Raw genomic sequence first — 26,893 nt, 5'->3', positions numbered from 1 at the left:
AGAATAAGAAAAAAATTTTCAAAATTATGTGCATGGCAAAGATAAAAGTGGAAGAACCTACTCTAGTTTGGAAAAAAAAACTAACTCTCCTCTTCCTACCATTGGTGAACCAATGGTTTCAGCATGGGAGGAGGAGAGGGAGCTTATTTATAATACTGTTGAAAGAAAATAGGAAGCTTTCTCTTTAAGAAAGCATTAAATTACATCAAATGAATACCATAATTTATAATCAATTTAAAAATCAAAATTTACTAAACATAAAAATATTTTAGACATTTAGGCTTCGAAGTTCAAATTACAAATTCCAATTTTCGATTATAATATAACATTTAATTTGAAATTTTCCTAAATAAGATTATAACATGGGTGAATCTTTAGGTGGTTGTCTGATTGTGCTAGTTGGGTCAAAATATCAAAATTTAATTCACTTTACAACTCTATATTGAATGCCTGGTGATTTTTTTTTTTTAAAGGAAATATGTCATTTCTTATAAAGAGAAAAATCATACTAGAAGGGGGGCCCAACCTGACCTTCAAGTATAGTTTATTTACACCGACTCCAACCACTTACATTGATCTCTATAGTAATTGAAAATTTTCAGTACTACTCATTGGCATCACATAATAAACAGAATAAATCCCAACATTATCACAGCCAACCAATTTCAACCAACTTTCCATTTGAAAAAAACAACGCCCAACAGGAAAACTGAGAAATTCAACAGCAACATCAGCCCATCAAAATCTCAGTTTTCCTTCACGTGATCTCGCATCAACAAATAGCAGCCATCCGTAGCGGCGATTGCACCAAATATATCAATTTTAAGAGAGCAGCTCCAACTCACTTGCACCGAAAAACAACAGTTTACCACTCTAGCAAACATTCACAGCTTAACATTTCTGCAATTAAAACCTCCATCACCACCGAACTTAGCATCAAAATAACCATAGTAAAGCCAGCTACATATCCTAATATTCACAAGATAGAGCACTTCAAATAATACAGCAACTGAGAAATTCAACAGCAACATCAGCCCATCAAAATCTCAATTTTCCTTCACGCGCATCAACAAATAGCAGCCACCCGTAGCGGCGATTGCACCAAATACATCAATTTAAAGAGAGCAGCTCCAACTCACTTGCAAAAAAGACCGAATAACAACAGTTTACCACTCTAGCAAACATTCACAGCTTAACATTTCTGCAATTAAAACCTCCATCATAAAATTCCTGAAAGTCAATAACACAAGATAATATCAATAAGGAGACGAAATACTACTCCCTCAGTAATAAGGAACACTAAGAATTCCACAGCCAATCATAATAATTCCTCCAAATCTTGCACATTCCAACTCACAGAAAGACTTGCCCAGCATATCTACTTTGCGACCCACATCTATCTTTTATATTCTATACACAACAGCCTTGGAATAAATACATCGTTCATCTCTCACAAACCTCCCATAGACCACTTAACCTCTTTTGAAAACTTGCAAATTGAAATACACAAGAACACCATCGAATCCATTCAAGAATTCTGCTCTTTACAGCCATAGTTCTATTTTCCAATCTTCATTCTAACCTGGTTTTGAAGAAAACCGAATATATGGAAGGCCACTCTTATCCAAATTGCAAATTCCACAAAGCTCCTTATCAATCTCATGATTATAACATATTCTATCTGTATACAAATCAAGAGGAGCATCCAATCCATCATCCACAAGTGAATAAACGCTTGGTTAGCAATATGATCAGCTGCTGCATTGGCCTCTCTATACACATGAGAAAACCATACCTATACCTGCAAATAATACATTTGATTTTTCGTATCAGATTACACCATTCCCATGAAAAATAAGAAGCCAATAAAATTTTCAAAGTTATCAAAGAATCAGACTCTAGCCAAATCGGGAAGAACTGTTTTTCTACACATAATTCCAAGCCTTTAAGGATTGTCATCAATTCTGCCCTAACATTCGATCCCCTCCAATTAGTCCATACTTTATCATCATAACATTGCCACTATGATCTCTTATGATAACTCTGAAAGAAGATAGACCTGGATTCCCCTTCGAGCATCCATCCGTATTCAACTTGAACCAACCTTTGGTTTCTTCCACGTCACCACTGAAATGGTATTAACAGTTCTTCGTTTCACCAGCAACCCCAAATTTTGAGCCGCCATAATTAAGCCCTTCCAATGCCCTGGTTTAATGATCCCCGCAGCTATACCAAAAATAATATACTGGAAACATTCCAAATGATCTTTTTAGCTACTATTCTTATCCCACGATGCTTAGCATCATTTCGTGCACACCATAAAAACCAAATAATCAAGAATGGGATAACCTCCCTAATATGACCACCATAGGACCAAGACCGACCTCTTCTCCAATTTTCAAAAACCAAAAACCTATCAACACCAAACAATTGAGCAAAATACCTCCACACTTCTAATGCAATCGCTCTATGATAAAACAAATGATCCCAAGACTCCACAGAATCACAACAATAACATTTTGAAGCTAGGTAAACTCCCCTCCTTTGCAGCACTTCATCCACAGGTAACCGTTTCCTTAGAAAACGCCAAACAAAAACAGAGATATTTGGGAAAATAAGCTTACTCCATACTGTTCTCCAAACAACTTTGTTGTTGCCCAACTCCAACCTGTTGCTGGTCTTTCTAGGAACCCTTCCAAGCAGATTTCAAAGTAGACTTTCCATCCAAAGATGGCTTTCATACTATACAGTCCCTAGCACCATTTTGAACAACCTCTTCCACATTTCCTGCCTCACCAGAAATTCCCCCCGGCAGAGCAACCTCCTTAACTTCATCAACTATCTGTTCCGGCACACAACTTTGAAGCTCATTTACATTGCAGCCCAAATTATCAATAAAATCAACAATTCTTGCCAAAAATTGGGCACAAAAGGTAGAGAGGACCACTATCCAACCAATTATCATACCAGAAATTAATTTCTCCATTTCCAATAATCCAACCTATATTATTTTCTCCATAATTCCGTAACTTCACAAGCCGACGCCAACATGGGGAAGCATTTCTTTTTAAAGGAACCACACATGGAGAAGCACCACCATAATACAACTTAGACATAAAAATTGCCCAAAAAGATATTTGCTCCCTAAATCGAAACCAAAATTTCAATGTAAACGCCATAGCAACATCCGAGAGCCTTCGTATCCCCAATCCACCTTCCAATCTTGGTTTACAAATATCATCCCAACTAATCCAATGTGGCTTCTTGTTGGAGCCCAAAGGGCCCCAAAAGAAATTAGCAATTATCATTTCTAACTAATGAAGAATGGATAAAGGAGGGAGCAATACCTGCATTAAATAAAGAGGCACTGAACACAAAACACTTTGAATAAGCATGAGCTGACCTCCGTGAAAAAGCCTAGAGAGGTTCCAACCAAGCAACCTTGCCCTCACTTTTTCTAAAAGAGGCTGAAAATAAATTGCCTTTCAATTGCCGGAGAATATTGGCACAGCCAAGTACATGATCGGAGCAGTACCTTCCTTAAAACTTGTAATACTTGCAATCTGACCCCTTCTATCAGTAGAAATCGATTTTGAAGGATAGAAAGAACTCTTGGCAACATTTATAGATTGACCCGAAGAAGCCATGTAAAAATCCAAAAACTTTCAAATCCTTTTAACACAATTTATCGAGTCATTCATCAAAATTATCACATCATCCGCATAAGCCAAATGAGAAATCCTCATAGTACATCCAGATTCAAAAAACATTTGAGGATATTTAACAAATAAGCCATCCAAACCTCGTGATAGAAATTCCGCCATTATAATAAAAAGTAAAGGAGATATAGGATCACTTTGTCTTAACCCTCTTTTTGAATGAAAGAAACCAGACAACTGTCCATTAATTCTCACCGAAAACCAGCAATCACTGATACATCTCTTGATCATATCAATAACCTTGTCAGAAAAACCAAAAGCAACCATAACTCTAAACAAAAAACTCCATTGGGTTCTATCATATGCCTTAGCCATATCCAATTTCAAAATTAAGTTTCCTCCTCTAATATGATAGTTCAACTTATGATTGAATTCTTGTGCTAACAAAATATTATCATAAATTAATCTTCCAGCCACAAAACCACTCTGTGATGGAGATATAATTTTATCCAACATCAAGCTCAGCCTGTTTGCCAACAATTTAGATACAATTTTATTAGAAACATTACATAAACTAATTGGTCTAAATTCTTGCCAACACTGCACATTGTCAACTTTAGGAATAAGCACTATTGTCGTTGCTGCCATGCCTTTAGGGATAGAACCCCCTTGAAAAAAATTCTAAAATAGCTTGGTACAGATCCTCCTTTATAATTTCCCAGCCACATAGAAAGCTGCAGAAAAACCATCCGGTCCAGCTGCGCTGTCTTCACTAATCTCCCATACCACACGTTTCAGCTCCTCAATAGATGGTAATACTGGCAAGGCTTGATTCTCTTCCAAACTCACTAACTATGGTATGACGTCCATACCTACAGAATCACACTCGAAGTCCTCCCCTGTTAATAGATCTTCAAAAAAATGAACTCCAGAAATCTGGATAAGATTATTATCCTCCAAACAAACTCCTTCATCCCAAATCCTGAATATTTGGCTTGTCATCCTCCTTTTCTGTACCAAATTATGAAAGAATTTAGTATTCCTTTCACCTTCTCCGAACCATTTCACCGCCGCTTTTTGTTTCCAAAACATTTCTTCCATATCTAATATATGAAACAAAGAAGCTTGACATTTAGCCATATACATTTTATTCTCTATCGTTGGAGAGCGATCAAAAGCCTTTTCTGCCAACTCAAAATTCTCTTCAGCCTTCTTTACATTCTCAAAAATATTACCAAATACCTCCTCATTCCACCATTTCAAATGTGTCTTCAACCTTTTAAGCTTGAATTGAAATGTCTGAAGTCCAAAACCTGAACACGGTAACATCCAATTCAATCGTACTGTAAGAGGAAAATTATGGTGTTTAATCCACATTTTTTGAAACCTGAATGAGGCCCTTGGCATAGTAAAGCTAGGGAAAGAGATATACAAAGGGCAGTGATCTGAAGCTGCCCTACTCAAATGTTCCACCCTTACCATATGTTTTTGTTCTCCCCAATATGTTGAAACCAAAACCCTATCCAACCTCTTCCAAACTTTGCCATTTGTCCACGTGAATCTATCACCCACAAATCCAGCATCTAGAAGTCCAGCTAACATACTAAAATTATTAAATTCACTTGTGACGCCAGGCTTAGCAAGAGACCCTGCCGAATGCTCAATAATATCTGATATTACATTAAAATCTCCACCACTAGCCAAAACTCATCCATATTCGGTTTAACAGCCAAAACATCATCCCATAATTTTCTCCTTTCAGCTCTATCACACTTCGCATATACCACAGTTACCAATATAGATATAGGAAAATTAGGCGAGCAAATTCTAAGATGCAAAAACTGTTCATTATCCATCAGCACAGTACAGATTATTGAAAAATCATACAAAAACCAAATCTTACCAGAACAATTAGAAATAGCCCCATCGAAACCCAATCTTTTAGTAATGAAATTAGCATCAAGTGGAATAAATGGTTCCAAAATTCCCATAAAATTAATATGATGAACCTTCTTCAAGTAAATTAATCTCCTAAGAGAAGCATTATTCCCTATCCCCCTTATATTCCATATTAAGCCAGACATTTAAGAATTAGAGGAAGACGGAGCTTTAGGTACCTGGACCTTACTTCTAGTAATCATTCGGCTAACTCCAGGTGGTACGTACATTGTAGATGTTTTCCAAAGAGGGTCTTTCACATTAGAAGCCAGCCAGAAGGATGAAGACCTCTGAGAATCCACTACCTCTCCATAATCAGAATCATCCTCATCCTCAGACGACTTAGAAATATCATTCCTACCAACTTCATCCTTCAAATTCACCCCAGCCATATCAGAAATCCCAGAACCAACAGCAGCATTATAAGCTTCAGTCCTGAAAATAGAATTATCATCCATTTCCTGTATACCTGCCAAACCAGTTGGACTAGCTTGAGTCTGTAAAGCAACCACACATCCCCCTGCTGAAACCTTCTGCCCTGGATTTATAACAATCTGGCCCTTTCCATATAAAACCTGTGCAGCCAATTTAGGACCTGTAGTCTCCTTCAGAATTGACACCTTCTGATTTTGAACTAAAGAACTACCTCGATTGACTTGTACATCCTGTTGACATGCCTCCTTTACTGAAAACCCAACAACAATTTTACCCTTATCCCTCCTTATTCCAGCTTTTAATGCGTTGACCTGATTAACAGCAGGAACCGGATCTAAATCAGCAACCAAATGAGCATCTAGCTCATCTAACTCTTGTTCCTCCACTTCCAAAATTTTTTTGCCAATTCATGTTTCCCCTCTAATTCACCCATGTCCCCTCTTCTTCCAGAATCCACATCAGCCACTACTTGCTCAACCACCTTCTCAGCACTTCCTTCTTTTTCCTCCTCCAAATCAGCCAAACAATAAAAAACCATTTCCTTGAGCTTTAACAAACTTAGACTTAGTAGCTTGTTCTTTTGAAACACCTTTCTTTTGTATCCAAACTTGCTTTTCAACCCTCTGAACATTACCATCCAGTGCCTCAATAGGGAACTCAGAATCCACTTTTTCTGTAAAAGCTTCGTTCCTTTTGTTTAACTTCTCCCTTAGATCCTCACCACCAGGTTAAGGTCCCAATGCTGGTCCCCACCCAGCTGATTTCGCATTACTTCCACTTGCATAACATTCCTCAACCGAATGGCCCAGATGCAAACACTGAACACAGAAACTTGGATGTTTCTCAAATTCCACTCTTTGTAGTCTCTTTTCCTCACCTATACCAATCCAGAAGTCTTCGATCTTTGGTTTTAGAAGATCAATTTCCACACACACCCTTGCAACAGATAGTCTCGAGCAGTCTGCTGTAGCTTCATCAATTTTAATTGGCTTCCCTATAATGCTGGCAGCAGAAAAAAGTGTAACCTTGCTGAACATATGAATTGGAAGATCTGGAAAGCGTATCCACACTGGAACTACAGAAGATTCAGCAGTATATGAAAAATATGGCGTCCATTTGAAGATTCTTAAAGGCACACCTCCAATAAACCACACTCCTCTAATCATGTCAAAATCTTCCAAAGTAGGTTCTACCCACAATTTGCAGTCAGCTAGAAATAATCTGGAGATTGCTATAGTATGCCAATTGCTGAAAATCATTAACCGGCCATCTGTTGATTGTTGACAGAAGCTGTAATATTACTATTTGCTGATGGAGCCCTTAATTATTGAGGGCCTCATCATGGCTTCCCTTATGAAGAACTCTTAATAATTGAGGGTCTCATCATGGTTTCCTATTGAGAATTTTCTTATAAAGCAATTAGAGTGTTTTTAAAATTTTCAATTCTTTATTTAGGATATCCTAAAATAAGTCCTATATGATTTTTATATGATTTTTGCAATAAGACAGAATTGTTAGGTTTTGGGGGATGCATTGGAATCATTTCCAACATAGTCTGCATTGAAAAAGTTTGTGAACTAGGTAGTCAACAACTTGAACTCACCGGCTCCTGCCAGAAATCAACTTTAGGTGAAGTTAATGCAGCATTTCTCAACTTGATACTCAACATAATCAGGCATTGGTTAAGCTGGTCCAACTTCAATTTCCTTTAGCAATAAAAGATGACTGAATAAACTTGACCTCCATGAGCAACATATAAATATATAACTCAACTTGAATAAACTGTACATTTAACCAAGAAGTCTTGATAACTGAGGGTCTCATCATGGTTTCCTATTGAGAACCTTCTTATGAAGCAAATAGAGTGGTTTTTAAAATTTTTAATTCTTTATTTAGGATGTCCTAAAATAAGTATGCACAAAGCGATCTTAACTAGCATGCACAAGAAGAGATTGTTTCTTGTGTGTTAATGTAGCATGAAATGAAAAGAAAGGCCTCCACACTTTATCTTACCTTAGAAGAAGTATTTGGAGTTGAAATATACGCTGTAGTTCCATCTACACTTGCATCAGATGTGAACCCCAACAGAGCATTTGATTTGATGTCATCTTTTACATTAATCTGGTTTGCATTATAAGAAGATGAATCCATGGAGTTTGCAGGATTAACTTGTTGGTTATCTTTGTATTTTCCAGCACTTTCCCTTGCCTCAGACAACTCCAGTTGAAATTGTTGTATGACTTGCATATGATGGCGATCCATTTCAACAAACTAGCAAGGCGCCAAAGATTAGTTATAGAAGAGGAAGCAACCAAACAAAAGATTGTGGCCGATGCACAATATAGCGGAGGAAAAATCCATGATCACACTTTCGTAGCAAATAGAGGCACAAAGCATTAGTAATCTAACCTGTCGTTGGATACCGATCCAGCATTGGTTAAACTGCTCAGTGCGCTGTCATAGCTCAGCTTGCAATGACTGGTTAGTGGAGGTATGCAAAGCATCCATTTCTTGAACACGTGAAATCCATGAGTGTGCCTCCCTCAATTGTTCATCCTTAAAATGAATTGTTTCTTGTGCAAGTTGATTCTGAAAGGAAGAATATTATATTACTTTGCTTCAAAACAACAGAAGGATACATCATTGGATAGGATATATAACCAGGCAAATTTTAAACAAATGCATTAGCAGTAGAATGGAAGAAGAAGAAAACTATTAAAATGACCAATTGTGATTATCATAAATCCAGTACAAGCAGGTCAAAGTTTTATATTTAAAAAGTTAGGAAGCAACTCCTGGCAAAATAAATGGCAGGTGGACATAATATTCTCTGCACAATATTTTATAGGTTTGGTGAATGATTGGCAGTCTCTAGAAAATTTATCTGTCAACCGTGAATAAGCTTATTCACACCCTTTAGTAAAAGTGTGTCGTGCTAACTCTTCTGACAATATGCCTCCAGTCATGTGATAATCCAATTTCACTAACCAGATAACAATTGTCTAAGTTGATACTATCTACCAACTTTACCACAAATCTTTAGGTACAACCGTTAAGTATTTCCATTAACACTCATCTTCACAAGCTCAGAAAAAAATGGCAGTCACATCACTAACTGTCAGTGCATTTTTTTGCTACGGCTCAATCTATTTTCTATTGGTAACTTGACAAAAGGACACTGTCTTGTCAGCTTTTCTTGATACTTTTAATTCCCTATTATAACACCAGTTATTGAATCTTGAAGAAAGAAATGTAGCTGTAATGAAGGAAATTATTAGACTTTTTCCCTAAACTTATTACAACTTTACATACAACATAGTTCACATATTTATAAAAAAAAAATTCTAACTATTCATAAGCAAGTTCATAGCACCCCCCACCCCCCAATCAAACTGATTCAAAAAGATTATATGTAGGATTTGAAAGAAGGCTGGGGAGTGGGGGCGGCCTTAAAAAGAAAACTATGTTCAGGGTCCACAAAACAAAGGAATGGACGATAAAGAAAATGCACAAAAGTAAAGAGAGAAAAGCAATGATAACTCAGTTTTTTATGTCATTTGGTAGCCCTTAGGCTCCAATTCCACAGCTTATGACCTTTTGATAAGTCGCTCCACAAATTCCACTAGCTTTCTCCTTCTCGAATAGCTTTGGAGGTGGAGAAACCTCTTGCTTACAAAAGAGTAAAGAAAAATACAAACGAAGGAAAGAATGGAAAAGAGAGCCTGAGAGTAAAGATTTTGGCTTAGTAGATCTGAGAAGAGCACTATCTCCAGGAGGAAACTCAATGACAGCAGCAGAATAATGAGCAAGGGATTGTGCAAGAGTTATACTGAGATCTTGTAAGAATCTGATGGAAGTCCTTCCGAGGCTACGAGATCTGTAAGTCTTACATGTCCAATAAATGGTACAACACTCCCTCCCATTGCACCCTGGTTTTCTTTGAGATATCAAAGAAGGGAGCAAGTTGTGCTAACTTAGATCTTAAAGTTAACATCATAATAAAAAATAATGCATTCATTTAAAGAAAATACCTTATAGTTTATTAAGCAAGCACAAAAGCCCATGGAATTCCATTAATCTCAAGATTCATCAAATTTCCGTGTGCATATCGAAAATACTACAAATTTATGATGTTTAATTGTGGACAAAATTAAATTCCAAAAGTTCTTAAGAAACCTCCTACCAAAGAATATAGACCATGACTGCTCATTAGTGAAAAACCATAGCTAAGTGCAAATGATTATCCTCTCCAATCACATCCAAGACTTTTAGACTTTGTAAAATGAGTAAAAATAAAATGCGGAATAGGGTAAGAAATAACACTAAATTGTGCCAAGGTCATCGCCGCTAGACGCAAGGCCGTGCGGTGGCGCGTCGCGGGATCGCCGGATGCGTAATAGGAGTCGCCGTGTGTCACCGCCAGATGCGGATGCGGAGCCGCCAGATGTGGGGTCGTCGCCGCCATACACGGAAGGCGGGACCAGGGGCAGTGATTGGAGGGACTCAATGGTCCCACCTGTTTAGCAAGTGGGGACCATTGAATCCCTCCAATCCCTCCAATCACTGCAGTGGACCAGGGCCTGCTCCATCTCCGATGGCTTTCCAGTTTTTCGAGGGTTTTTCCAAGACTCGGTTGCCGCTCAAGTTCAAGGTGAAGTTTCGCTCCATGGGATTAACCATAGTTTTCATTTACTGCTTGGCGGCGTCTTCATGGTGTTGATGAAACTCGCCGTCGAGAAACGCCGCCAAGACGAGCCCACATCTAGTGGCTCCGCATCCGCATTTGGTAGATCGGCGTTTGGCGGCGACACATGGCGACACCGACTACGCATTTGGCGACCCCGCACCGCGCACGGCCCCGCGTCTGGTCGCGACGGCCCCGCATCTGGCGGCGACGGCCCCGCATCTGGTAGCGACGGCCCCGCATCTGGCGGATCAGCATATGCCAACGACACATGACTACACCGACTACATATCTAGCGACCCTACGACGCGTCGCCGCACGACCCCGCGTCTCGCGGCGATGGCCCCGCATCTGGTGTAGGGATCCTCTAGTCCTAGTTCACTGTAGTGACTTGATATAAAAAATATATCAAAATATAATTAAAAATAAGAAAAAATTAACTTGATAAATGTTAAACCATTAATCTTCTAATCTATTAAATGAAAATTTTAGTGGAAAACTAAAAATAAATAAACTTGTGGGGGTAAAATAAAATTTGCACATCTGATCTCTTCCGCAGATGCCGAGGGAGAGCCAGCAACGGATTCCCCACCCTACTCATGGCAAAAGCCAAACGCCTCAATTTTGAACCATCGACCCTTCCTCCATTCCTCCTCTTCCTCCTGCTTTTTGGTATCAATCTCTCTTCTCGTCTCCTCGGAAGCAGCACCGATCCTTCAACTCAGAGGTCCTAGGCGAAATGATAAAATAAGATCCCAAATAAATTTCTAATAATATATAATTTATCTATAATGACTTCTTCTAGCATTTCTATTTGTAAAATCTTCTATAATATTATTAGTTTCAAGATTTTCCAAGATGTCTTTCTCAATACATAAAATTGTCAATCCATTTAATCTTTCTTGAGACATTGACGATCTCATATATGTTTTTAATAATTTTAATTTTGGAAAACTTCATTCAATCGATGCTACTGTGATAGGCATAACCAACAAAATTCTATAAGCAATTGCAACATTTGGATAACAATTTACACTTTGAACAAATTCAAGAAGAGGAATCAAATGTGACAGGCTCTCCCTCGGCGTCTGCAGAGGAATCGGATGTGCAAATTTTATTTTACCCCCACAAGTTTATTTATTTTTAGTTTTCCACTAAAATTTTCATTTAATAGATTAGACGATTAATGGTTTAACATTTATCAAGTTATTTTTTTCCCTTATTTTTAATTAGATTTTGATATACTTTTTTATATCAAGTCACTACAGTTAACCAGGACCAGAGGATCCTTGCTCTAGACGCGGGGCCGTCGTCGCCAGATGCGGGGCCGTGCGGCGGCGCATCGCGAGGTCGCCAGATGCGTAGTCGGTGTAGCCATGTGTCGCCGGCAGATGCTGATCCACCATATGCGGATGTGGAGCCGCCAAATGCGGGGTCGTCGTCGCCAGACACGGGGCCGTACAGCGGCGCTGTGCGGGGTCACCAGATGCGTAGTCGGTATTGCCATGTGTCACCGCCAGACGTTGATCCGCCAAATGCGGATGCGGAGCCGCCAAATGCGGGCTCGTCTCGACAGCGAGTTTCATCAACACCATGAAGACGCCGCCAAGAAGAAAATAAAAACCAGGGTTAATCCCATGGAGCGAAACTTCACCTTGAACTTGAGCGACAACCGGGTCTTGGAAAAACCCTCGAAAAATTGGAAAGCCATCGGAGATGGAGCAGGGATCCTCTGGTCCGCTTGTAGCGAACTAGGCCCTGGTCCACTATTGGGATTGGAGGGATTCAATGGTCCCCACCTACTAAATAGGTGGGGACCATTGAATCCCTCCAATAATTGCCCCTGGTCCCGCCTTCCGCATCTGGCGACGACGGCCCCACATCTGACGGCTCCACATCCGCATCTGACGGTGACACATGGCGACTCCTACTACGCATCTGATGATCCCGCGATGTGCCGCAGCACGGCCCCGCGTCTGGCGACGATTACCCTGGCACAATTTAATGTTATTTCTTACCCTATTTCCGCATTTTACTTTTACTCACTTTACAGAGTCTAAAAAGTCTCGAAACGATCAACTCCTTTCTTTTCAACAATTGCTTGAACACGTTCTTTAAGAACCCTCTGTGCCTCTTGACGTAGTTTCTTAGAAGGGGGCAAAGACTTGCGTCCTTTCTTTCCTCTCTCCCTCTTTATATCAGGCTTCAGAGTTGCTGCAAAAAGATGTAAAATTGATCACAGGCTAGCAATCAGGACAAGGAATTCATTTTCCCTTAGAAGCAAAAGAAATATAAATTCATTTGGAATAGACAACTTAGGCATAATTAAAATGATTAAGAAATCAAGAAAAAAACAGGCAGCATTCAGTTATTGCAATAGGCATTTATAAGCATTACACAAACAAATAATATGAGATCACATCGACAAGTTGCAAACATTGATTGAGCCTATATTATCCAGATTCTTCATTTTTAAAAACAATCAAAATCCTTAAATAATCTAATAATGCTAGAAAGAGATTTCGTAACATTTTTCCAAAAATCTTATCTTCTATTCTTTTCCGCTGTCACAACTATATCATAATTTTTAAGCCAGCTGTAAAAACATACGAGTGATAAATTAAATACTAATGGATGATAATCAAATCCACTGGGTCAAATGAGATTTCAATCCTATCATATTAATCTTATCAATCTTGAGCTGTTTTAGTGAATTTCTATTGACTAGTAATAAAAGCTCAATCAAATAAAATTCATCATTGGTCTCCACCATTAGCACCAAAAGCACTCCATGAGTATGATAACCTCTGAAGATCTCATATATTTACACTAGAATGATAGCACATAACACAACAATGTTTATAAGTTGGAGCGTCATGAACTCTGGTCTTGGATGCACTCAGCTTGAGCAAATCTACCTATTAGAAGCTTGACAAGCTATATTGAATGGAGTCAAGATATTAGGCAAGAATTATTGAATTTAGAAATTGGCATCACAAGTTAATAACTTATTTGTATCATGGTTAACATAAAATTCTAACTGAGTGCTGTGTTTATGACTAGCACCTATTGTGTTCAGGCTAAAATTAATCTCATGTTTAAGTGATCATTATTCTAAATAACTGAGAACTGTGTTTATGACAAGCACATATTCCATTCAGGCTAAACTTAACCTCATGTATTTAGATCTTCATCTGTATAATTATAATGACATGGTAAATAATTAGTTGGTTGTTTTATGCCCCACCAAAAAATAGTCATATATCCTAAGACAAATTAGTGTATTTCGATAAATGGCGGAATGCCATATTATGCTTCAGATAAGTAAAGATCAATGGACTTAGAATTCTTAAAGGGATTAAATCACCTCCAATTATCAACAAAAACACTTCAAATGAGCTAAACTAACTTAATCTTTGCTAAATGTACAGTTTTATTCAAGTTGAGTTGTATACTTATATGTTGCTCATGGAGGTCAGTTTATTCAGTCATTTTTTATTGCTAAAGGAAATTGAAGTTGGACCAGCTTAACCAATGCCTAATTATGTTGAGTATCAAGTTGAGAAATGTTGCATTAACTTAACCTAAAGTTGATTTCTGGCAGGAACCAGTGTGTCCAAGTTGTGACTACCTAGTTCACAAGCTTTTTCAATGTAGACTGCTTTGGAAATGATTGCAATGCATCCTCCAAAACCTAACAATTCTATCTTATTGCAAAAATCAGATAGGACTTATTTTAGGACATCCTAAATAAAGAATTAAAAATTTTAAAAACCACTCTATTTGCTTCATAAGAAAGTTCTCAATAGGAAACCATGATGAGACTCTCAGTTATCAAGACTTCTTGGTTAAATGTACAGTTTATTCAAGTTGAGTTATATATTTATATGTTGCTCATGGAGGTCAAGTTTATTCAGTCATCTTTTATTGCTAAAGGAAATTGAAGTTGGACCAGCTTAACCAATGCCTGATTATGTTGAGTATCAAGTTGAGAAATGCTGCATTAACTTCACCTAAAGTTGATTTCTGGCAGGAGCCGGTGAGTTCAAGTTGTTGACTACCTAGTTCACAAACTTTTTCAATCCAGACTATGCTGGAAATGATTGCAATGCATCCCCCAAAACCTAACAATTCTGTCTTATTGCAAAAATCATATAGGACTTGTTTTAGGATGTCCTAAATAAAGAATTGAAATTTTAAAAACCACTCTAATTGCTTTATAAGAAAATTCTCAATAGGAAACCATGATGAGACCCTCAATTATTAAGAGTTCTTCATAAGGGAAGCCATGATGAGGCCCTCAATAATTAAGGGCTCCATCAGCAAATAGTAATATTACAGCTTTTGTCAACAATCAACAGAAGGTCGGTAAATGATTTTCAGCAATTGGCATACTATAGCAATCTCCAGATTATTTCTAGCTGACTGCAAATTGTGGGTAGAGCCTACTTTGGAATATTTTGACATCCCTCAATTAAAAATCACCAGGCATTCAATATAGAATTGTAAAGTGAATTAAATTTTGATATTTTGACCCAACTAGCACAATCAGACAACCACCTAAAGATTCACCCATGTTATAATCTTATTTAGGAAAATTTCAAATTAAATGTTATATTATAACCTCAAATTGGAATTTGTAATTTGAACTTTGAAGCCTAAATGTCTAAAATATTTTTATGTTTAGTAAATTTTGATTTTTAAATTGATTATAAGTTATGGTATTCATTTGATTCAATTTAATGCTTTCTTACAGAGAAAGCTTCGTATTTTCCTTCAACAGTATTATAAATAAGCTCCCTCTCCTCCTCCCATGCTGAAACCATTGGTTCACCAATGGTGGGAAGAAGAGAGTTAGTTTTTTTTTTCCAAACAAGAGTAGGTTCTTCCACTTTTATCTTTGCCATGCACATATTTTTGAAAATTTTGTTCTTATTCTATTCGTATCTTTGTTCTTTTGGTATCTTTAGTCATGACTTGTTGCATATTAACTACAACCCCATTTTAGTTACTAGTACAATCTGATACATCATAGAGAATCTGTAATTTTAGTCGGTATGAGAATAGAAAATTTTAATTGACATACTGATAAATCCTATTTTCACATCTATAGATGCAAATACATGCTTCATCAAACATTTCTTTGTATAAACAATGCAACTAATATAATCTTTAAGTTGGCTAAAGTTTTACAATTCATTATTATAGGGGCTACAATGGAAATGCATGCATCCTTTAACCTTCCATATAGCTTTGGGTATTGTGATTTATTTATTATTTTTTCAGAGGATACATTCAATTAGTACAATGTTTATGAAAGACCAGATTTAGTATCTTTCTAGTCATTTATACAGATTGTAATTAGATAGTTCTGTAAATTCACAAATTAGGTAAGATTGCTAGATCTCTTTATCTAATGGGTAAATTTTCTAATAGTTAGATCAAGTAACAAGTAGATTTCTTTATGATATGATGGTAAATTAATTATTTGAGATATGGACAAATTGATGATAAGGTTGATTTCTTTTGGATTAGAATTTTAATCAAATTGAATTTGAATTAGTCATTATAGTGATCCCTGGATACTATCTATAATAAATATGTAACTTAATGATTGTTGACTTATTGAACCTCAACTAGATATTTTTTATGAATTACGAACTAATTAGAGTCTAATATTGACGATTGAACGTAGTCCCTTGGGAACCTAGACTTAACCTAAATCTTTATTCTTTAATTTAATACCAGTTAAATGTTAGATTGTGCAGTCATTGACTTGCCAAATCATGTTCAAGAACACAGATCTTGAGTTTAACTAAGACCAAAATTAAACCATGATTGAATATAGATTTAAAGCCATTGTTTTGTCATCGAGTTCTAACCAAATCTTGAACCCATAAGTAAAGGTTAGTTACATTTCTTACTATATCGTAATTACTTGGATCAACTTACTAATTAATAATTTAGCATTATTTTAAAAAATGGTTGCCAGACTCATTAGAATTTTTGGTCCCTCTTGACTCAACTAAGATATTTAGGAGTAAATCATACTTTGGTTAGGGATCAATTTATATGAAATTGAATGTGTAATCTGTACCAAGTTTATGGAGTTGCGCCATTGTCCCATAGGTAAAGGTTACAATTTTCTCCTGTTTGGTATCCATAGTTTTATAATTTAAGGTAATTATTACCTTAACTTGAGATGTAAGAGGCACAATAATGAACATACATGTAGCATGCAACCAACCAATGATGACTTGATTAGTTATTTGATGAATTTAACTTAGTTTGATTAATTATAATTATTAGCTTTCTTAAACACAAATTGGTTCATGATCATATCTTGTTCTTAATCTTGATTTACACCAAGTTCATAGAATTAGCACACTTAACCTGGTTAGTAGGTTGAATTAGTTGTCCATAATTCCTAAACCCAACTAAATTAATAAAATTTAGCCTAATATGCGTAGCTCTAATAGTCTATATATATATATATATATATAAGGTAATGTTAGTTAAAGACCATGATTCAATATTTAACTAAGTCACTAAACCCAGTTAAGATGATTAACAAGTCATTACTATTTGATTATTTAACACAACAGTATAGGTTCAAGATTTTATACCTTGATAGTGACACAGCTATTAAAAGAATATGACCATTATTATAGATTGACCATAATAGACTTATTTAATTAAAAATCCAATTGATTAAGTTATGACTATTGATATTGTACTCTATAAATAAATAAAAAATCATCTATAAATTTGAGAATCCTTTCTTATAAACAAATCTTCAATTGTGATTATTTTACAAATTGATCCAATAATTCCATAATAACTCTTACAATGATGTTTTTGACTTCAACACTTGATATTACCATCCTTGATTTATATAATGCACTTAACTTTGTTCTCAATATTCTTAAAATAGAACTTCATATTCCTTATTGTTTCTCGACCACTCATTTTATCTCACAATGTGGGGTATTAGTAGTGGCAGCATAAGTTATGTAGTGATACTTTGCAGTATTCGAGTTGTCAAATGTGTGTGGTAAGAATAGGCTTCACCGTGTGGACTCATATCACACCATGGCAGGTATATACACCACTCCAAGGGATTGCTGAAATTTCTCCAAACGAACCACTCACGTCTTGGGTGTTGTGCACTTGGCCTTGATATGCCTTTCATCAATATTGACTTAGATTACTTTGAACACTATTTTGGTAAAGAGGTGTCAATGAAATCCAGGGGGATCGGTAGCATAAAATGTCAATTACTAATGTTCATTCCTTATGTTTTATGTTTCATATGTTGATTTGTACTCTTGTTTATATCATATGCTTATTTGCTTATTTATTGTATCTTTTCGCTTGAAATTGATTTAGTATTGTATACTGTTCTGTTTAATAAACTCTGTTAAATTTGTGTTCATGTGCACCGCTATGTTATTGAGACTTGCTAGCTTACTTGCCCCTTTAGTTGCTTTCTAAACTATTATTTAAATTCCTAAATTTTCCATCTTATGCTTAACCTCTTTCTAGAGAAAATCTACTTAGCACGTCGCTAATACATTGCATTTATATATTATTTTTTATCACAGGTTATTATGAGGAGATTTGTACTCAAATGGTGTTAGCATGAACTGAGGAATTGAAGGATTGAGTGAGATTTCTATGATTATGGCTAGCACTCAATTTGATGTTAAAAAAACAAAAATATCCTCTTTCGATGGATTTTGTAAGAAATTTTAAGGGCAGAATGATTCTATTTTGTTAATTCTATTACGGTTCGGTCTAATTTTTATAGTAATACGGTATGATTTATACGGCCGGTTATATACGATTTATATAATGAATTAAATTGATTTTGGGCGACTACAATGGATTCTTCCCCGGGACCCCGCATAACGGGAGCTTCGTGCACCAAGCTGCCCTTTTTTATCCCTTTATCTAATATCAAAACTGAATGCATCGACATAATAAACCACCAACTTGTTAAAAAAGTAAATTCTAAGACGACATTTTAATTTAGCAAATCTACTAGTTGAGAAAATAAATGAATTTAAAATTCACCACGACTATTAAAGCAGGACTACCATAGATGAGGAGATCATGAACTTGAGATTTATCAAGGAAAAGGCACAATGACTTGGGCAATTTACATGCAATAGCGGCATTGGGCGAAAGAAGTGGTTGGGACTCTAAAGTAGTGCGACAAGGACTAAATTTGATCATTGGTTGTTACAGAAAAGCCCAACCAATGTTTTATTAATAAGCGGCTCATGCATGAGCAATTATCAAGAAAGAGCAACATACCTAAAATCAAACCTTAAACAAACACCATTAATGCCCCAAACATCAAAATGGACTTTGGAAAAAAGTGTAAAAGCATGTTTAATGACGCTAGAGAAGACTGATAAATGTTTAGCCTTCTAGTATATCATTGTTTTTCACTAATAGCCAACTCAGGCATGAATAATTATCTAGGGCAATAATGTTATACCAAAAAACAAATTTTGAAGAAATTTGACTAACATATCAGACATCAAAATGGACTAAAAATGTGTAAAAGCATGTTTAGTAACACAACTAGGAAAGGAACACAAAATGTTTACCATTCTAGTACGTCATTGTCTATTTAGAAAGGAGAAGAATCACATACAAGAGTAAGATGAACATGTAGCCATTATGAACTGGTACATTCCTCAAGATGCATTCTAAGTACCATTCAGCTTTCTAAATCATGAATCTCAAATGAAAAAAGAATCAACAAAATTATTGAGCAACTTAGTTACTTTGTGCATTTTCACACAAATGGTAACTTCCAAGAAAATTTCGGCATATAATATATAGAAAAAAGCAACAATGAGGTGAAAGTGGCCCATCTGCTAATGTATCATTGGTAGAATGAAACATTAGTGTAAGGATCTAGGGAAAAAAAAAATATTACCAGAAAATTCTCAGTAGCTCCTAAATTGAGAATCCAAGTGTTTGACCTAAAGGCATGCACCAAACAAGTGCAAGACTACCTTGAGAATCATGGACATAGAAGAAGCATTTGGAAAAGCTTGGAATTGAAAGTACCATTCATGTTCCTCCCTTGATATAACATCAGTGTATCTAGTCCTAGAAGGCTTATTACCAAGAAAGCCAGCATTAGAATAATGCTTACTTTGGTTCAGACTACTAAGTTGAAAGATTTTCTTAATGATAACTAACTACACAAGCAAATATAAAGTAAATAAAGATATAACCAAGCTTTATCCCACTAGATGGGTAGGCTATATTGATCCTTTTACGTCATTGGACTCTATCCCCTACTATATTATCATCTATACTTAAATAAATTTTATCTTATTTTATTGTAGTTAACTAAATCTTTTTTGATCTTCTTCCTACTTTGATGTGCGTATTTGTCATAGTTTTACATTGGCAAACTAGAGCATTTATTGGGCATCTAAGTACATGTTTGTATCATATTAAATGTGTCTCTCGAAGTATTTCCTCAATAGATACAACTCCAATTTTCTCTCTAATGCTCTCATTTCTTATTCTGCTCATCCTCACATCTACCTTTGCATCCTCATCTCTGCAACTCTCATCTTCTGCTCATGTGGTACTTTACAATCATATAAAACACCTTACCTTTTCCTCCATTTCAACAAAGATAATAAAGTAAAAATAAAGATACTTAAAGTTTTAGAAGTACTTTAAGTAAATAAAGAGAATGAAGTAAAAAATAAACAATATATCATTTGACATTAAAGGAGTTGAAAACGAGTGATAATGCTTTAATCAGGTTCTGGAGCCATCAAGGACGTGATGGTTAAGAAGAACACTAGGTTAAGGTGAGAGAATTAATAGAAAAGGCAGAAAGGTAAAGCAGCAATACAAGAATCGCATGCATGGTATCTAGGTGCAGCACAAGTACGTTGACAGAGAGAATTAATACGAAATTGATGCAGCACCAAATTAAACTTTTAGATCACATAAAATTGAGATGAATTAATGAGGCATGGAATACCTATCACACACGATGGGGAAAAAAACCTCACACCGAGATTAATTATGGAATATTTTTATTAATCAAAAGTTGATTAATACCAACCAAATTAAAAAGGAAAATGCACTAAATGGAAAATATAATAGTCCCAATAAACTATTATCAGGTTAAAAGATACACACTAAACTCCTACCAAACTAAAAGATATCAATCCTTTTGACATCAACTATGGAGTTAGAACATATGACCAAATAATTAACCAAGTTCATGAAATGTATTCCTTTGACATGAACCAGATGAATGTCCCTTATACAAGAAAATCATGGAAATTAACCAGTAGTAGTGATCAAAAATCAGATAACTACCATGTAGGTTATGCTAAATCATCATCAATCACAATTACTTGAATGATAATTTAAATAAAATAGTATCTCTAAGTGAGTAACCACAAATGGGAGACAAGATGAAAAAAAAAAATCAAGATGTTACTGAATTTTCAAAGAGATGGATAACCTAAGTTTCAACTGCAAGTAGTATATGGCTCTCAGATAATTGCGAAAAAGTTAAATAAAGTAGGAAAATTTAAGAAATCAACCTGATCCTGCAATGCAAGAATTTGACTGTCTTTCCCTTGAATGTGTTCTTGGAGATCGCAAATTTGGTTAAGATGCTGTGCTCTTTCTGATTCAGTGTTATCAAGCTCCCTTCTACATATAGGAAATAGCAAGCTCATGATTCTAGCAGTATATTTACTTAGAAAATGCATAAGATCATTGAATCAGAGAAACTACACATACCTGAAGCTGGCTAATTCTTTATTTTGCTCCCGAAGAAGGTCCTCTTTAGCCCATGCCTATAACAAAATAAAAAGTAAAAAGAAAATAAAATTCTTAGAACAAAACTAAAAATCTACATAGAGGAAGATTAATAGAAATCGGAGACAGAAAACACAAACAGCTTCACTGTCAATTTTCATAGTTTGTAGCTCCCTGTCTTTCTCTTCGACTTTCCTCTCGAGTTCAAGTATGTGTGGTTCCCTTTCATGAACTTGCTCCTGTCAAGGAGTAGAATAATGTATTATGCATAGGTATGGAACAAGTCATTGATGCAAGTGAAATAACCTCAATCAGACAAACATGAGACTGAGAATGGAGAATTTGGACATTTCAAAGCATTTGAAGCATAGAAGTACTCAACAAATCGTTGATGCAAATGAAATAGCCATCAGACAAACACGAGACTGAAAGAATGGAGAATGAGACATTTCAAAATACATATTACGATATTCAAACTACTTCAATGTATGGGGAAAGAAATTAGCAAATGTCCCAAAGAGGTTTCACAAAACAGCACATATAAAGCAACCAAAAGACTCAGAAACCAGTTATGTCATCAAATTTTAAAATAATAATAATAATAATAATAACTGGTGCTTGCATTATATACTGTAGTAACCATAACTATATTCTGGAGCACCAAATAAGACAGAATTACATATTATACAATAATTGAACAGACATCTTTAACTATCGATGATGTGGATATATTGGATGGCATTGGGGTAATTAAGGGGAAAAGGGAGGGTGTTTTGGTCATTTGACGGGAGTCCTTTTAGGGCACGGTTCATCATGTTCGAAAGGGAGGCTGGTCTTTGGAGTCCGCGGCCGCCAACAGGAAGGAAGAGATCTTTCTTCCTCCCTCCCGCGCTCCTCGCCGGTGCCAACACCGGCCGCCGGCCTCCACCTCTACTCCTCTCCCACCTCCTCGCGACGCTGGCCAAAGCCCTTCTTCTTTCTTCCTCCTCCGCGCCGCCGCCGAAGCCACGCGAGAGGCCGTCGTCGCCTCTTTCTCCCTGCCGTCCTTGTCGACTTGTCGCCTCTAAACTCTTCTTCCTCTCTCACGCTCGCCTGTAAGACGTCGCTCGGCAGTTCCCATCGCTGCACTCTCCCTCGTCTTCACGCCGCAGCCACCACTTCCCGGCAGCCCCCCTTCGCCGGCAACTTCCATGCACCGCAGCCACCACTTGCCGACAGCTTCCATGCGTCGCAGCCACCACTTGTCGGCAGCCTCTTCGCGCCGCAGCCACCACTTCCCGGCAGCCTTCCTTCGCCGGCAGCTTCCATGAGCCGCAGCCACCACTTGCTGGCAACTTCCATGCGCCGCAGCCACCACTTGTCGACAGCTTCTTCGCGCTGCAGCCACCACTTCCCGGCAGCCTCTTCGCACCGCCGCCACGCACTGCAGCCACCACTTGCCGAGAGCCTCTTCGCACCGCCGCCACGTACCGCAGCCACCACTTGCCGATAGTCTCTTCACACCGCAGCCACCACTTGCCGGCAGTCCATGTGTCGGACGTCCATGCGCCGACTCTGTCCCAACTCCGATTCTATGTCACTGTTGTATTCCGACCCTTGTGATGATCCAGTTTGTGTGTCGTATCCCGAGCTACAACCGTAGTGCACCATTGCACATCGCTATTATGTTTCGGCCTTCGAGCTATGGTTGAATTCCGATCTATGTGCCATTATTGTATCCTAGCATGCGTGCCGATATTTGTATCCCAGCCTGCACACCGATATTTGTATCCCGGCTTGCGTGCCGATGTCTTATCCCTGCCTGTGTGCCGAGGTCGCATCTAGTTTCGTGCCGCCACTTCTGGCTCCATGATGTGTCCAGCTCCACTTCATCAAATCCAGCTCCTCGTCCGGCACATTCATCTACCCTTCTGGATCACGATAACTCGACTAGCGTCCCATCCGAGGGCGCCCCCCGGGCCAGAGTACGTTTTTCGTGCTTACCCCTCATTTATTTCATTATTATATTATTAGCCTGTTATTTATATATTCGTTGGATCTGCCTCGAACCTCGGGGTACCAGAGACCGGGGGGACCCAGTCATTGGCTGCAGGTAGCATTGACCAGAGGACTTCTGAAGACTTGGTTAACATAGAAGTCAGCACACCCCCCCTCCGGGACGTCGCGATTCGGTCAACATTCCATCCACCTCGCCTGGCGGTCCGTCTGACTCAGATTCCGGATAGGATCAATCGAAAACTAAAGTAAAACAACAAATATTCTATAGTGGAAGGGAGAAGCAAGTTTATCCGTGTAGAGGTTTGAAAATTTTCAATCTCCAACCATTAAAAAAAAACTATGATCAGAATAAGAAAATCAAGAGCAAACTCTACAATGACGATGATGTTAACAGTAGGAGTTAAGGGAAATAAGAAATAGTATGAGTTGCATCAAGTAACCTATTTAGATCAGAATTCAGGAACAAAATGCAACGTATAACAGTTGAAAAGTCCTATGCCACAACAACTGTTAAAGAGAAACACCATAAGTTCAAGCTAGGCTTTCTTTTGTGTCGTGGAAAATAAAAGTGCTTATCTTAGATACCTTCAGGTTGTTATTGCTATCAATCTGCTCCTTAAGCTTAATTTCAAAACTATTCTGCAATTCCATCATCTCAGACCTAGCAATTGTCCTAGCTAGTTCAATCTCCATCTGCTGAAGCTGTTCTCTCAGACTTGTGATCTCTTGCAACTTCCGCTGCAACATATCATCGTTCATTCGACTGCCATTATCAATTGTAATTGAACAGAAGCCTGCATCGTACGTCCCTACACCAACCTGCACCTTTCCAGCCCGTGTTGCACTCAGATGGTGATTCCTTGTCGTAAAATTCTTTGCCTACTGAGACAAGGGAGGAAAAAGACTTTTCTTCTTAGACAACAACCTAACAGAAACATACCTCATGTATTGTTCTCTCGGCTGATTGGGCAGTATCAACATGCTCCAGCTCTTGCCAGCATTAAACATATAAATTTTGTAAAAGATGCGAAACATAACCACGAGCAACCCAACAATAGAAAACGACGTGCCCTCTCCACCTCACCTCGCCTCCATTGCTTCGATAGGGGACGTCCGGCATAGCGCGCCACTCCTTCCTTGAAGAATGGGAGGAGGACGCTGGAATGGCTCTGTTAAGACCCGCAACAGCCTCCATGGAACCGACCGAGCTGGTTTCGATCCCGAAGGGCGGATCGGAATCCGCCCCGGCACCTAAGAAGAAGAGCGCAACAAAACCAGTTTCCGCGTCCCAAAAAGGTTACTCGAGCCTTCAAAGGGGGATCGGAGGCGACAAGTGACAACGGTCCTAGGGTTTCACAGCGGTGCGATAAGGGTTGGAGAACCAAACCCTAACTCCTGGAGCGATCTGCGCTTGCAGGGAGAAGATGCATTGCGTAGGAAGGATCGGAGCTGACCGAAGGAGGAAGCGGAGGACTTGGAGTAAGCAGATGAGAAGAGACGACAGAGAAGGGCCGGAGGGCTCCCTCCGCTACTTCATTTAGCTGAGAGAGGCGAGCAGCGATGATGAGAAGTCGAATGTACACTATTCCTGCGAAAATAAAAATGAGACTTTAATTATAGTAAAATTAAAAATGCCTCTTAATTATTGTAGAATAAAAAAAAAATATGTCTCATGCACTCTCGTTATGTGGAGTCCCGATATCTTAATTTTTTACAAGATACTATTTTCAAAATTCTAACTCATGATTTTTCAATCATAAAATAATAATTTCATCGTTACGTCATTATCTCTCCATTGAAATGAAAAATATACTTCCGTTTTTAAAATATTAAAAAAAAATATCTCAGTCTAACCGCCTTATAAATTTTATAGGGTTAGTCTCGAGTACAGTGATCGGCTGATTTTAATCGGTTGACAGAGATTTTAAATTTAAATTATGATTGGAATTAATATGTTGCATAATATTTACATTATAGTAATTATAATTTCTTAATTATTATAATATGGACGGGACTTCTTCATTTAATATTTACATTATAATTGTTACTATTTCTTAATTATTAAGATACAAATTTATCATATCCAATCATATTTAAACTATAGTTATTACATCATAGAATTATTTTATTTACCATCATTCATATTATACCGATTACAAAATTATAATTATAATATAAATTTAATTTGTTCAATAATATTTATATTGTAATAACTATAAAACTATAAAATTATAATTACTATAATACATATTTATGTTATGGGAGCATATCTCTTGGTCCATAAAAAAATAAAATAAGGATGGACCACTTAATTATCATCGAATCATAGTTGTGATCCGATCACAATTAATTGTGATCAATTCCTGAATTCATCATTCCTCAAGTTATAGTTTGGGTTTGAACGAGTGGTCAGAAGTCACCCCTTACTCGACGCCTAATAACTTGACCACTTGTCGACCTCCGACTATCCGCTCAAACTCAAATTATAATCTGAGAGAGACAATGAACCCAAAAAAATATTATATGATCGGATTACGATTATGATCTAATCATATCATAATTATAACCTCATCTCTTAATCAACTTTTGAATGAATCAAGAGATCTGGTATCTTATCTTACTCATATAATTATCCAATCGATTTAGGATTTAACGTAGGTAGCTAGAGATAATATTATATCTATACTTAAGGCCACATAAATCATTTCATAGGCTATAGGTTTTATTATTATTATTATTATTATTATTATAGTCAAAAATTACTGAACAGTTGTTTTCAAATTGGACGGTCTTAATTAAAATTACTATAATATAAAATAATTTAACTTAATTTTAATCAAAGTCATTACATATTCTAATTAATTGCTATACTAGTATTAAAATAAAATTGAATATTAAGTAAATTGAAAAGGAATATTTTAACATAATAAAATTTTATGTATAATAATTTTTGCTAAGTAGGAATAACTTTACTAGTATAACCTTCCGTTTACGCTATCCAACTAACCAATAAAAAATAATAGATTATACTAGAATTAAAAGGTAATTTTATTCATAGCAAATTAAAAAAAGGGATCGATTCTGCATTTTGTTTTTTTGTGAATATTTATAATCTTATTTTTTATAATTTAAAATTAGATGGAACTATTTTTTTTATTCTTTCTATAGTAAATTTGATGACCCACCAGCTCTTATGCCAAATTCGACCATTTCGAATAAAAGAGTTGCATAAATTATTGCTAGTAACATGCTCTAAATCTTATTTTGATAAGATAAATGCGTTAGAAACGGTGCTCCCTAAAATATTTTTTTTTATAAATTATTGAATATCTTTCAAAACGGAGAAACAAAAAGTTAT

At 36.8% G+C, this 26,893-nt stretch overlaps 1 protein-coding gene and 1 long non-coding RNA gene across 12 annotated transcripts; one reads left to right on the top strand and one right to left on the bottom strand.

The window, feature by feature from the left end:
• Positions 1-506: 506 nt before the first annotated feature.
• LOC122014655 lies at positions 507-25,119 on the bottom strand. Of its 11 annotated transcripts, none has more exons than XM_042570989.1 (11): positions 24,620-25,119; positions 24,476-24,525; positions 24,121-24,394; positions 21,678-21,776; positions 21,520-21,575; positions 21,318-21,429; positions 8,442-8,621; positions 8,046-8,303; positions 7,636-7,738; positions 3,348-7,425; positions 507-1,801 (listed from the first exon to the last, which is right to left on the bottom strand). In XM_042570989.1, the coding sequence occupies exons 1-7, from the start codon at positions 24,728-24,730 to the stop codon at positions 8,490-8,492; spliced, it is 834 nt and encodes a 277-aa protein (XP_042426923.1). In that variant the 5' UTR covers positions 24,731-25,119; the 3' UTR covers positions 507-1,801; positions 3,348-7,425; positions 7,636-7,738; positions 8,046-8,303; positions 8,442-8,489. The 11 variants fall into 11 exon arrangements, with proteins under 11 accessions (XP_042426923.1, XP_042426925.1, XP_042426926.1 ...); XM_042570991.1 differs by having other exon boundaries at positions 507-4,972; positions 5,777-7,425; XM_042570992.1 differs by having other exon boundaries at positions 5,777-7,425.
• On the top strand, positions 9,456-18,652 carry LOC122014656. Its single transcript, XR_006120736.1, has 3 exons — positions 9,456-9,911; positions 14,653-14,755; positions 18,321-18,652. It is a non-coding gene; the product is annotated as an uncharacterized LOC122014656 (long non-coding RNA).
• Positions 25,120-26,893: the final 1,774 nt, after the last annotated feature.

This window comes from Zingiber officinale, chromosome 8B, assembly GCF_018446385.1.
Source record: "Zingiber officinale cultivar Zhangliang chromosome 8B, Zo_v1.1, whole genome shotgun sequence".
Lineage (NCBI taxonomy): Eukaryota > Viridiplantae > Streptophyta > Magnoliopsida > Zingiberales > Zingiberaceae > Zingiber > Zingiber officinale.
The sequence above is the reverse complement of the archived record's forward strand: the minus strand, read 5'-3'. Positions and strand labels throughout refer to the sequence as shown.